We start from the raw sequence: 14,196 nt of genomic DNA on the forward strand, positions 1-14,196 counted from the left end.
ACTGCAAAGGCACACTACTGTAGAAATAACTTTAAATCATTCCTCGTGAAGACATGGCCCTTAGTGGACAATTCTGTTGATGATCCACAGAACAGACGAGAGTTTGCAGCACAGTTGTATTGACTTGGTAGCACTGGGTAATTTTTGAAGAAATTGGTAGATTCTTTGTTTCCAAAACCACCAGATTTAATACTGAACTAATACAGAAACAAATCTGTTGAAGTTTTTGTGCTCCCTTTTTCCTTCATTAAGCTTCATTTTAGTGTACCACTGCTGAAATATATATATATATATGAAGTATCAACAATATAATACTGGTGCACAAGATAAGAGTCAAGGCAGGAAAAGGCAGGAGAAATCTATAATTAGATTTTTCTCAGTGCATCCATCTTCATTTATCCAAGAGGCCAAAGTCATTATTATTTACTCAAGAATCTCCTTGGAGAGTAGAACTGTAAAGATTTACTGCATATTATGAGAATCTGTAAGTATATTGAAGTTCCCTAGTTCAATTATTTGTTCCTTTTATGTTTGATTAAAATGGGAAGAAAGTTATACCAATGTCTATATGTTTTGTTTCTGATTATATCTTCCCTCTCCTAAGTTGTTCCTGTAATGGAAAAGGGGTAACTATACTTCATTTCTTTTCTCACACTTTTTTCACCAGCTGATATAAGCTTGCCTGAAAAGTTCTTTGTGTTTGGTAAGGGAAGATGATCAAATTTTTTAAGAAATTCATGACAGGAAATCTTTACTGGAGCATTTGTACTTTTCACAGCCATTCTTTGAGCTCAGTGGAGCATGAGGCTTAGATGCAATAAGGTCTCTAAAGAGAGTGGTACCCCAGACCAGTCTAGATTCAAGAATGAAGTCCTTGATTTGTCTTGGCCTGTTACAGCAAAACACTTTTTCAGGATCAGTCCTATGAGTCATAGTGCAAAGGCATTTAATTTAAAATTTTAAATCTGATTATCCTGTATAATATGAGACGGCTGTTTAGCCAACAGCCTTATTCAACAAAAATGGTACTATGCACATGCACATGAAAAAATCTCAAATCCAAGCCCAAACCCAAAAGCACCCTAGTTCACAACAGATTACTTATCCTTACTTAATCTTTGTTTATCCTTGATAAAACATATAGGGCAAACAAAATCTTCTGTGAGTAAAAGAAAGCTGTAATATATTATCTACATTCCCATACAAAAAATTTTAGTATTTTATTTTCTCTAAAATAAAGACATTAGCAGACAGTATAAATGTGCCTAAAAAGACAAGACTTAAACGGCTCAGGTATCAGTGTGTTCAACCTGCTGCAAAGCAAAAACTAAGAACATGGAGTTCTCTCTCAGATTCAAATATTAACAATATTTTATGTTATTTTTTAAACGTAAACCCAAAGCCTCAGCCTGGATTCAGTTCTTCCTGTACAATACAGTTCTTGTCCAGATCTAGAATCCTACTCCTTGTCCACAGCTTTGCAAACTGCACCAAGTCCCTGCGCTCATCAAAGTCATTAAGGCTGATAGCACAGCTCCACGTACTGGTATTAGGCAATCTAGCTGCAGAAACAGGGCCAAGTCTAAGGCAAGCCATAACTTGAGGAGTCTTTGCAGTTGAGAGGAAGCTGAAGGGGGTTTACCCCTCGCGTGCTGACAAAAGGAAGCCTGGAGGTCAAAGCTACAACCCCTCTGGAAGGTGGCAATCCCTGCTGAGACACACAAAAGGAAGGGGTAGAGCTCCTCGCCCAAGGGAGCTTTCCTCCTGTTGCTGGAATGAAGACACAAAGGCAAAGAAGAAAGAAAGGGGACTCTCCATATGTGTTCCACGCAGGTCCACTCCAGCAAAGAACAGGGACAAAAAGCCAAATTCTTGACAGCGTCCAGGGGTTTTATACTGGGTACAGATAGGCCGGGAGAGGGATAGGGTAGGGTACAGATAGGCGGGGAGAGGGATTACAGCCAATGGGATAGGGACAAGTAGGTGGGGTTGACAGCAAGGGAACCAATGGGAACAAAACAAAGGAGGGACTTAGGGAAGGATCCAATGGGGCGTCGAGGAACAAGGAACTTTCTAGAGCTAATATATATTAAACAAGGAAAATGAATATGCATAACTTCATACATAAAACAGAAGGACAAAGTATTAACCAATCAGAGGAAAACATGCAAAACGCAGAACAAGGGGATCATGGGTTCTCTCCATGAGTGAAAGTTACATACTAAACTTGGGTTGTTGACCATCACAGCTGGTTGTCTGAGTTCTCCTCAGGCAAACAGAGTGGCTGGAGCCAGCTGCACCGCCACAATAACTAATGAATGTCAAGAACAGCAAGCCAGGGATGATAGATTTTTAAATGATGCACTTAACCCCCAAGCCCACAATCAATTACAAACAGTTAAATGCACATGGGACTCCCACAAGGTCCTGAGTCCTTCAAAATGAATGCGGACATAAAGAGGAGTCCTATCCCTGCAAATACTGATGGGACTAACTTTATGGAAACAACATCAGTGGAAGAGCACACTATTAGGTACAGCATGTAAGATTTTAGTCAGCTCTTATATGTTCATACTTTAAAAACCTCTCATATAAATACTCAGGTCATGTTAGATAAAAAGTAAGTATTTTTCTTTTTCTACTTGATTTTGGTAAGTATCTACTTTTGCAGTTGGGGAACTGATTGAGAATGGAATTGTTCCTTTTGTTTTACTTTTGTAATATTGTTCTGTTTCTTTTGACCCTGACAGTATCATGCTTTTTTACTTTTAAAATATCTATTAATATCCACATTTTCCATTATGTGGATAAAACCTATTACTGTGCTCTCAGAAAATATTTTGGATCCTTCAGAAGACAGCATAAGCATATTTCCAGTCTAAGGTGGCAAGCTCAGCAGCCAGTGTTTGCAAAGGCAATTTATATAGCAACAGTATTATCACAAAGGCCTTACATTTTATCTTCAATTAGAAAAAAAAATGTTTACTGCAATTACAAAGGTTTTATAGAAGAGATGAATCTAAGAATAAACCAGTTCACTACAATGACTTTGAAATGTAAAGGTTAATATTTGTATTCTTCATAAGCAAAATTCTACTATAATTTAAAAACAGATAAATCCCTGTACATAAACATAAATCCTTGCACAAATATATAAAGAACATGCAAGAATCTGAAGCAAGCCCTATAATTTCCTGAAGAACTGACCAATTTTCAACAAAATAATTTTGGTGAAAAGAATTCTGTGGGCATATATGAGCTTGCTTTAATGCAAACTATATTTGTAGTCAAAGATAGAAGAGCTAAAGCCATTCATCTGAGAAAAGACAGGACCTCAATGGTTCATTTCCTATTCTGAATCTCAGTGGTAAAAAGGTTTACACTCAGTCTCTCATGTCTCAGGAATGACTCTAACTACCAGGCTACTATTACACTATTACATTGTCCCTACTGAAGTAATTCATCAGGAGCTAGAGAGCAAGTGAGGAACAAAAAAAAAACCCTTATATTAAAAACTACATGAAATATAATAAACTCCTGTATTAACTATGTTTAAAAAGTGTAAGACAATTTCTTTGCCATTCATGCTAGATAAGCTGATATCATTATGTATAGTGAGCCCAAATCTTTCCCACTGCCCAATTTCCCTTCTCTGACTACTTCCATTTCTCTTGACAGCCTAGATTCTGTGCTGGAGAAGGCAAAGAGGAGGTGGGGGGAGGGACAAACACAGGCAAAATAGCAAAAATCTGCAAGTTAAAGGGGTGCTTAGATCTAATCCCAGGATTGAAACCAGAGAAGAAAAAAAACACTGAAAGATTAGTTTGTTGAGTTCCTTTGCAGGCAACAATTGCTCAAAATGAAACTGAGTTCTTATTCTACTGGCTTTAGCAATGCCCAAAATTGGACCTGTAATTTCCCTCCCCTCCCTTACTGTATTTGGTAGCTTCGTTGAGCCTACAGAGATGTAAGATATCCTCTAGCCAGGGGCTCTAACCTGCCTTCTAGGACATATTTTTGCCAATAGCTGCAGGGAAACAGAGACTAGTCCCTGACGTTCTCTCAATAGTCTTATGAAAAAAGATGCATATTTTAGTACCTTTTCCTGTTCCTTGGGAGTAATTTTTCTTGTTCCCAGGGAGTTCTTACCAGAATAGCTGCACTCAGAAATACCTTCACGCCAACAGCAAGCTCACAGGAGTTTGAACCAATTCCCATTACGGTTATAGAAGTATTTGTATTGTCTACAGTTAATTTTGGGTCAGGCCTCTCCTTCTGAATAAACCTGTTAGAAGACCAGACCTACTCTCTAAGTGACTACAGCCCTTACAGCAAATCAGCAGTTTGTGGAGCTACGTGGAAATCTACCCAATCTCTCTCTTTCCTGGCTTCACAAGTGGGAGCTGTTGATACCTGCACGGCTCCTGGTACAAGGCAGAGCAGAAGAGCACAGTAAGTTAATCTGCAAGCCATTCAGAAACGTCTAGGACAGAGGCAGTGACACCAGGGAATCATATGTCTGCACTGAACGTCTAGTAAATTGTTTACTTGGAGGGTTGATGAGCAACGTGCAAATGAACCTCTGAAGCAACTACTTGTCAGGTAAGGATACTAACGTGCTCTAATAAAAAGCAGTATGTTCTCATCATTGCCGTATCTTTTCCCCAAACGTACTTGCAGCACGTTTATATAATGCAGGGAGAGTTCAGGGCAAGGGTAAAGAGTTGATAGCCAGCTTTTGGTGTGCTTGTTTATTTGACTCGCTTGATTCATAGGTCTCCTCTTTACACAATGTACTCTGAGCTGTTTCTTCTTTTATTTTTAATGTTCAGTTATTACTCTTGATCCTGAATAAACATCCAAGAAATCCTCTAGGTTTCAAGAGCAAGCTTGACAGACTGCTTTTAAGAACTAATCCAGTGTATGGTTTGTTTCTCATACAGTCAATGATTATTGTATTCTATGTTTTCCTCTTGTTTACCCCCTTTTTTCCCCTACCACAGAACCGTTTTTTTTCCTCTTGCCGAGCGGGGGGAAAAAAAAAAAAAAAAAAAAAAAAAAAAAAAAAAAAAGAAAAAAGAAGGAGAGGATTCGAAAGGCTCAACATGGGCTTTTTCTATAGGGCTTGTGGGGGGAGTGAGGGAACAGGGCTGGGAATCTCCTGCCCGTCAGAGGAGCGGGTCGCCCTTCCCGGGGACAGGGAGGGGGGAAGAGGAAAGGGGGAATTGTGTGAATGCGCAGCAGGGGCAGCATCACGCCTGCCGTGGCCCCGGGGAGCTCCGGGGACACCCTGCGGCGGAGGGCGCGGGGAGGCGACCGCGGGGGGACGGCAGCTCCGCGGCCGGGGGCGCGAAGGGGCTGAGGAATGGCGGGATGGATGGATGAGGGATGAAGGATAACCGGGGGAAGGGATGGAGGGGTGAAGGACGGATGGATGGGAGGATGCGGGATGCAGGGATGAGGGATGGAGGGAGACGGCGTAGAAGAATGAGAAAATGAAGGCTGAAGGACGAAGGGATGGAAGCACCGAAGGACAGAGGGCTGCCAGAGCAAGCGCCCGAGCTTCCCAGCTGCTCCCCCTGCGCTGCGCGCCCCCGCACCGCTCCCGGTCCCCCCCCTCCCCGCTCCGCCGCTGCGCGTGCCCGCGCCCGGGGCTGACTCTCCCTCGCATCCTCCTCCGGCGGCGGCGACGGCGGCAGCGCCGGGGATGGGCAGCGAGAGCGCGCCCAGGAGCAGCCCGGGCCCCGCCGCTCCCCCCTGCTCCCGCGCCCGCTGCTGCTCCTGCCCCGCCGCCCCCCGCGCTCCGGGGGCAGCGCCGCCGCCGCGCCATCCGCAGCCCCCGCCTCGGACGGGTGAGTCACCGGGCCCTAAGCCCGCGCCCCGAAAAGCACCTGCCCTGCATCCCCCCCCATTCCGCTCCCGCGCCTCCCATCCCGGAGCCGCCCCGGGATGAGCGCTGGGGGAGCAGGGGGGCCGCGGGGGAGGCTCCGCGCTCACCCCCTGCCCCAGCCCGGAGGGTCCCGGCCCGCGCTCCCGCCCACTCCGCGGGTGCTGAAGGTCCGCGGGGCAGCGGGGATGTCCCCGCGGCTCCGCCGGGATGCGCGGAAAGGGGCTCCCGCCCTGCTGCCCCTCCTGGGCACCGCTGTCCATTCCCACGGGGATTTCGCACAAGGGTGCACGGAGACCCCGACAGCCCCGGTCCCCCGCGGCGGCCAGGAGACCCCTGAGCCCCCTGAGCCCGCACCCCCGGACGCCCGGGGCGGCTCAGGGAGGGGGCAGAGCCTTAACTTTTGCAAGGGACCATTTGGAGGTGGGGAAGGAGGACCCAGCAGAATTGGCGGCTTCCCCGGAGTCGCCCCGGAGGGAGGTGTCAGAGGGTCCCGGTCCTCCTCCCGGAGCCGCCGGGTGAAGCGAAGCGCGGCCCTTCCCGCGGGGTTCGGGAGGCGGCTTCGGGCAGGGCTCAGCGCTCAAATGGACTTTTCTAACATCCCCCCCCCTCCCCTCCAAATAATTAAATAAATAAAGTGACGGGGGGCGGGTAGAAGTCTGTGCTTGCTCTGCTTTCGCTGCTCAGAGCCGCGAGTGCAAACGACGGGATGCTGTGTCTGAAAAGGGTTTTCTGGTTTTTATGTGTCATGATGCACACGGCTGGTGGTAGCTAGTATAGTAACTATCTGTATCCCAATAGTTCCCTGTCGAAGGGTTGTTATGGCAGCAGCGCTCCCCGCTTCTTTTATTTTTTATCTCTGGCACAGAGTAATGTTAAAGACCTGGAAACTGCCTCAATTAAAAAAAAAAAAAAAAAAAAAAAAAGGCAGCCTCTTGCCTCTTTGCCAAATAGCCAACAAGTACAAATATAAGATTCACACTCAATCTTCACTCCCTTCTCCAGAAGCTGGTGCTGTGATAACGTTTATGACTGGAGGAGTCTGGGGGAAAATGTCTTTCCCCCCACACCCAATCCCTGCTTTTTGCTAAATTTTGTCGGAATTTTTCCTTGGTTGTGGCTTGTGCTTTTTCATGTGTTTCACTGATACTTTTTCATACTGTTGTTTCTTACAGAGGATCCCTTGGTCCTGCATTCCACTAAAGGGTAAAGGGATTCAAGTGGTCTCACATACAAGTAAAGCACATCATTTGCAAAAACTTGTAATTCTGTAGATTTTGCTTTTCTGTACAAGTCACAGGATGATAGTTTTCTCCTTGCAATGCAAAGAGGAATCTCTATGAGAATCAGAATGGTTTCAGCACATCTTACCTGCCACAGCTGGTGGCAGTCTGAAACAATAAGATTTAAAGGCTATTATGGAAGTAAGTTTCTCTGTCATTTTTAATGGTCAGCCTGTTGTCAGTCAAAACACTTATAGTTCTAAGGGAAACACTGATTCTGATTTCAGTTTAGTCAGGTTTTTGGAAACACTGTTTAAACCCTGAAACCATTGATGAGGATGGATGTTAAAACCACATAAAATTGGTAGAGGGTTATACTACTTTGCCATTTTTACTCTGCACTTTTATAGATACCATTTGTTGTCTTCAACCAGAGTTTGTTTGGGTAGAGATTGAGCAATAAATGATAAGGACAGCGGATTTTTTCCTGGTTGCCTCCTGCATTTTTACTTATGACAGAATATTTGAAGACTGATATTGATATTGCAGAATGAAATGTTATTGAATTGTGATAGCTTGTTTTCAATTGTACGTTTTGAAATAAGTTTCTCTTATCAGTAGGAAAGCAACACAAATGTGTAAATGTTTATTTAAGGATGAAAAAATGCTGTCCCAGGGTGATTCATGCATAGAAATAGGCTAGATTCAGGTTAAATACGTGAACTAAAATAATGTAGTGTAAGTGATCCGTAACTAATTTTCACTGCTTATAATGAAAACTCCTGTTATCTTCGAGCTGGAATTTAGAGATGCTGGAGGAGAGACAAAGAACAGCAAAATACATATATTTAATGACAGACTAAATCCTTGAATAAACATCAGATATTTCTGAGGGAATGCAAGGACTTTTCTTAGTATAACTTTGGTCATGACTCTGATCCCAGCTAAATCAGTTTGAGATTCTCCCCAGGCACTGCTGTGAGCAGAATCAAAGACATCCCTGCTATCCATTTTTGAGGAACCGGGACATGAAAAGATCATTTGTCATTTTCCCCATTATCATATCTGGAAGGGTTTATTTTATGTCTCATATGGAATATTCCACACTTTACCCTCCTAAGCAGTGCTCAGGCCTATAGTTCTTACCCACCCAGAGAGCTCAGCTGAGATAATTGTTGTGGGAAAGAATAATACATGTATTTCTAGGGGCAGCTTTATTGTGACCAAATAATAGTCATGTTTACTGGAACAAGGTTTGACTTTGAATGATATTTTCATATTTGATACCACTAAAATTTCATATTAGGGAGTGGGAATGTTTCTTAAAATAGTGTTATTCGCTTAAAGGTTCTGATATGAAAGGACTAGATTAATTTAATCGAGATGGAGGGTAGCTGTGTCTATCTTTAGTGATTAAAAATATCCTTAGTGATTTAAAAATAACCTTAAGTTGTAATAAAGAAAAGACAAATTTGGACACTCTGAAAAGGGTTACAAATGAAGTTATTTGATACAGATTGCACTTATTTAACAGAGTTAAAATGGAACAAAAAAGAAAGCTGTCAAAAACAAGTCATCATGGGAAAAAGTACAGTATAAACCCTGAAAGAGTGGCAAAAATTACCCAAGAGACTCCAACTTTGTTTGACTCCCTTAAGGGAGTCAAATGGAAAAGGCCCCATTGATTTCAGTAAACATTAAAAGCTCAAGTATATGCTAAGAGAAGATATGGGTAATTCAACTAAGTACCACAAGAATTCAGAGTGATAGTTCCTAAAATCAGATTAGAAATGTATGGGCTTTCTTCAGTTAGAAGGAAGTCCTGACTTCACTGAAAATGAATTGGAGGCTTGCCATCTATTTCTCTGGGCCAAAATGTTAACCTGAGAATAATGTTTCAAGTGACTTTTGAAATACGCTGCATGTTACAGTTAATCTGGTTTTAATTTGTGTGATATTCTATTAAAATGAGGTTGCCTTTGCCAAGCTCAAGTTATTAATTAGTTATTAGTAACCATTTTCCCTTTCTTTTTACATTTTTTTAAATGTCAGTTTTTCAGAAATGGAAAGAAATACAAAACAGTCTTCCTGCAAGACTGCACTCATAAGCTGAATAATTCAAAGCCTGTACTGTCACAGTGCAATCAAATTTTTAATATGATGCTGTCAAAGTCATAAAAAAAGAAAATCAAATGTGACATCATAGAAGACAATGTATATAGCTGACATGACATCCTAATGTTTTAATTTCCCTGTGTTATATTTATTGGTTAATAAAGATAGACTTTTCCTTCTTTCCTCTGAGGAAACTCCTAATACAACATATTAAATATTTCCAAAAAATGACTATATTTTCATAAAAATATATGTAAATTTTGTGAATTCCCAAATATAAAGGAGATTAAATCATTTAAAAGGTAATGTAAGGCCTTCACTGGGAAACAGAACTAATTTGGGGCTGATGAGAAAAAACTATTGTCAGACAAATTTTCTGGAATATAGTAGGTATTATCTCAACAAAGGACATTTTATTAATTGTTCCTAACTATGGATGAACCTCTGTCTAAAGAAAGAAACTAAGGCACCCTTGCACTCAAAAAATATAGTAATTTCTTTCTGCAGAAATAAACTTTTTTCTGCTGTTTTTCTTCCTAAATTAAGTATATTTAGTGCCAATGAAAAGTACTAAATTATCAGAATGGAAAATAAAACTGTTTTCGCCCAGTCTTTGTGGACCACAGGAAGCAACAGTGCAGTGTGGTGACCCCAGAATGATCTGCCATTTCAGCCTGGTTTGGCTGGCTTCTTGACAAGGAGAAAATATTTGCCCACCAAGATCTTCCAGGTGGCTAAGGACCAATTTGCTCCAAGAGAGCGGTGTACTGAGGAAATTTGTCTGGAATGGGATTTTAGTTGATAACCTCATCCTCTGTCATCCTCAAAGAAACCAGCCCTGGTTGTGACTCCATGGGACCTAACTGGATCCCACAAGGAGCACAGCATCAGTGCTTTCAGAAGTGCCAAGTGCTATCTCAAGATCCTCTAAGAAATGGAGTGAAATACCAGTTCATTTCACACAGGCCACAAAACAGCTTTCAAATCTCAATGATTTTCCGTCACTGCTGCATGTTCGCTGTATTTGAATCAGTGAACTAGAGGTGAAAGGCTCCAAAAATGTGATTACCAGTCCCCTGAGACATTTAGTTCTTCAAGGATATCTTACTGGAAGTACTTATTTGTATTTCAGAAACTGGGGCAGAGAGAAATGAATTAACAACACACAAATATTATTCATTTGTTCTAAAAAGTGCTTTCACAGATATTTTTGGGGGGGTGGGGTTGATGTTTTTTTGTTTGGTTGGTTTTGGTTTTTATTATTTTGTAGACAGACTGTTTACGCCAGGTATTTGATTCTGGAATACATATATAATCTGTGAGCAAACAGCCTCATAGATTTGTATTTCTTTACCACATAATGCTGCATTTTTCATCTGACAGTAAACAATGATTTAACCATACACTCCCCTACCTGGCTAAATTGAAACATTCCAATACTGTTTGGTGTGTTGGGTTTTCCCCCCCATATCTGCCACTAAAAGATCAATTAAAAACGTAAATGTAAAATCAAGTGTAGACTGAATGAACATCTGTTTTTTATCATGGATTATTTTGTCTAATTTAAGCCTAGTACTCTTTTGGAAAAAAAAATCATCTTAAAACTATTGTAATCATTTTATGCTACAGTCCAAACCTACTATGTAAATAATGCTACTGAATTAAGGAAAGCCACAAACACTGAAAATTAATTGATAATCCATCAGTTCAAAGGTCTCTTGTCTTTTCTACAGATGTCTTCTTCCTCTTAGTTTATCCAGGACAGCTACTACAAGAATTTCAAACCAAGAAAGTGTGCTAGAGCTGAAATTGCAGGAAAGACTGTTTTCCCATTCCAGTGTTAGAATGAAGGTGAGAGGCAGGGATCCATAAGGTCTGAACTTTGAAGGTCACGATGACATAAAACATATGCTCTCTTCAAAATTATTTTTCTCATTGAGGCAATGAGTATGGGCTTTTTAAATTTTGGAATATTGGGGGGTGGGGAGGGGAGCAATTTGTATTTGTTGAGAGCATTTATTTTTATAATTAAGCAGTGTTAACTCCCTGTATATTCAAAGACTTTCTTCAAATGAGTCACCACATCATGTGAAGTCAGGTACCAACAGCAGTACCCAGAGCAGATTACAAACCAAGGACAGATGGATGCAGGTGGCAAGGAGACCATGCCAGACACCACGGGGTGAAGCAGGCTCACAAAGCAACAAAAACAGTTTTCTCTGTTTATCAGCATGACATTTCAAATTTCAAATATCTCCTTTTGAAATTAAAGACACAGATTCAGAAGTCCTCAAAAAACAGTTTCTTCACCAAAATGTTTTGGATAGACTGAAAGGTAAAATATTGTAATGGACATACCAGCATATCAGAAACAATTTAAATATTTCATTTTTTGAGGTTTTTCTTCCAAACTAAAACCAGCAAAATTATTTCAATTCTGGGAAGCAAAGTGAGGGGAACTCATATTCTGACAGAATAGGATTTCAGTAAAGATTCTTCAGTGGCTTGAACTAGAGAAGAAACTCCTTCCTTAAAATTGAGGTTGTGGTGAATGAAGGCACCAGTCCCAAAATTGTTTGTGTAGATGCAGAGCTTGGGGCATGTGTGTATTCCAATAAACTGACTGATTGTGTACATCAAGTTACTCATGTGACAGGTACTTTCACTTTATCAGAATTGAGTCCTTGCTGTATGGCAAAGCAGTGAAAGTCCTGTCTTAGAGGGAGAGGGTAAAACTTATGGTAGAATTTGATCTGGAATTCTCCATCAAGATTATTTTTCAATGGAAATAGTTCATGCTTTGAAATTAGAATCGGCATTAGTGTGGGTCAGTAATAGAAGACCACTAATTTAACTTGAAAAACAGAAAAACATAGTTCTGCAATTTAAAATTTGAAATGGGAAATATTTTATGGCCACTACTGCTGAGTATTGCATTTAAATGGAATGAGAGGACACCCAACTACACTTAGAGAGCAATCAAATTATTGCCTGTATGTTATGTTTGGAATAAAATTTATCAGTCAAGGCTATCAACCTAGGCTATACTGATTTTATGATTTATTTAAGCTGACAATAGAAGTTTTTCACAAGCTTGCTGCTTAAGACTGTTATTCAGCAGTTCTAAATACCTGTAGTTTAAAGGCCAACGTTTAAGCATAATGAAGTTAGATTGCTCTGACACAAATGCTAATTAGTTTCTTGCAGCTACCAGACTTTTAAAGAGTTTTTAAGCAACCTCATTTAGATGAATGGAGAAAGAAAATGCAGTAGTATTCAACAAATGCCATTTGGGAACATAACAAGCTTTCTAATTCTAGAACTTGCAATAATTAGGAGACTTTCCAGTGCAAATGTTTGCCACAAACAACACTCACCTCAACCAGCTACACTAAGAGACAGCTGATGTCCTACATTCGGTATTAGGACTGGTATTAGGGTTGGAAGGTAGGAGCTCAGGGAAGGGATTGAACTTCACTGCTTGGATGGTCTCCATGCCTTCCCTACAGATGCTTGTCGGCCACCCTGTCTGGGCAGCATGCCTGGGGAGCAGGGGAATGACCAGCTGCCTCCCGAACAGAGCTTCCTGGGGAACACAGCCAAAATTTCCAATGATTTGACCTCACCGAGCCTCGATACTCTGTACCTAGCTTCCTACCTGCTGGACCTTCAGCACTGGCCTGCATGCCCACCTGCAGCAAGCTGACAGCATTTGAGATTCAAACTAAAGAATATTTAAAGAGAAAGCAAAGAGAAATTTTCAAAATGACACTTAAAATACTTTGGCAGTTAAAATGCATATAGCTAGAAGTGGGTTTCCTGAGGCCCCATTGAGATGAAAGGTCTTCTTTCCACAGACATCCTAGGGAAGGCAAGTGCAAATAGATTAAAGCATCTGTATTTTAAAGCAATCATAACAAAAAAAAAAATTAACAGCAATAATTACATCAGGTTTATAGATCTTTCCAGATAATAGATGTTTAAGCCTTGCATGGCAAATGGTACCAATATTCAATGGGAAGGAATGCCAAACTGCTTGCACTGGAGTGAAACACAGCAGCACTGCTATGAAACTCAAGGCTGAGAATTTTTATACTGTTGGTAATATCCAGCATGAGTCTGAAAATAATTTAATTTCATGCAGTCATTGAAATAAATAGGAAGATGGCTGCTCTGTGTGTGTACATGCAAACTACAGTATGAATGAATCAACTCAATTCAATAAAAGGAGAGAAGTAGAGTCTGTTATGTTATCAATGAAGTGCTCAGCTATATGAAAACATGATTTAATTTATGGAAATTTTGCAGTTTCACCAGTTCTCCAAAAGAACAAAACCATAAATTGAATGTTTAAGAAGTGGATCTTTTTTAAGTCAGTAATTCTGCTTTGGGTAATCTTAGTGGCAGGTAAATTTAAAAGATTGATTATGATCAAACCAAACCAATTTTTTACTTCTTTATGATGGAAAAGACACTGCAGTGGAAAGGAATGTCAGAAGAGAAACTTGAAAAATACACTTCTTTCAAAACTATTTTTCTTGAAATTTGCACAATTCCAAGAGGTTTTTTGGTGTAAAAATATGAAGTTGTCTTTTATTCTTCCCTGAAAAAAAATTTCATGCAGCTGTAGATCTACAGGAAGTATATCACATCCCATCAGATGTTACTGGGAAAACCTGTAGCTTTCTGTGTTAAGGTATATAACAGCAGTAGTCTAATCTCTGTGTCTTAACCATATAATTAGTCTGTATGTATGTGTGTGTGTGCATATACACACACATATATGCATATATATAATTCTTTAGTGTATATATATACATATATACACATACATACATATATATATACACACAGTTATAAAGGAATATTAATATATATATATAAATATAAATATGTGCATACACATAAATACATACTTCTGTTCTTCCTGGTGCGCAATAGCAGCTGATCTCCTCAGGCACCCTACCTGGT

At 40.6% G+C, this 14,196-nt stretch overlaps 2 protein-coding genes across 5 annotated transcripts in view; one reads left to right on the forward strand and one right to left on the reverse strand.

The window, feature by feature from the left end:
* The first annotated feature begins 4,047 nt into the window (after positions 1 to 4,047).
* FUT9 (fucosyltransferase 9) overlaps positions 4,048 to 14,196 on the forward strand; it is a 103,570-nt gene continuing 93,421 nt past the window's right edge. The window contains exon 1 of one of the 4 annotated variants that reach the window (XM_042016928.1): positions 4,048 to 4,602. The gene's annotated coding sequence lies outside the window, so the exon portion shown is untranslated. Of the gene's footprint in view, positions 4,603 to 5,774; positions 5,853 to 14,196 lie in introns of those variants that run through there. The other 3 variants (XM_042016929.1, XM_042016927.1, XM_042016926.1) reach the window with 3 other exon arrangements.
* On the reverse strand, positions 5,101 to 6,150 carry LOC121658827 (translation initiation factor IF-2-like). The gene has a single exon (XM_042016148.1). It carries the CDS (start codon positions 6,148 to 6,150, stop codon positions 5,101 to 5,103), a length of 1,050 nt encoding a protein of 349 aa, XP_041872082.1.

Source organism: Corvus kubaryi, unplaced genomic scaffold, assembly GCF_017639235.1.
Source record: "Corvus kubaryi isolate FWS band 111438036 unplaced genomic scaffold, C.kubaryi_AGA036_p1.0 split3-73, whole genome shotgun sequence".
NCBI lineage: Eukaryota > Metazoa > Chordata > Aves > Passeriformes > Corvidae > Corvus > Corvus kubaryi.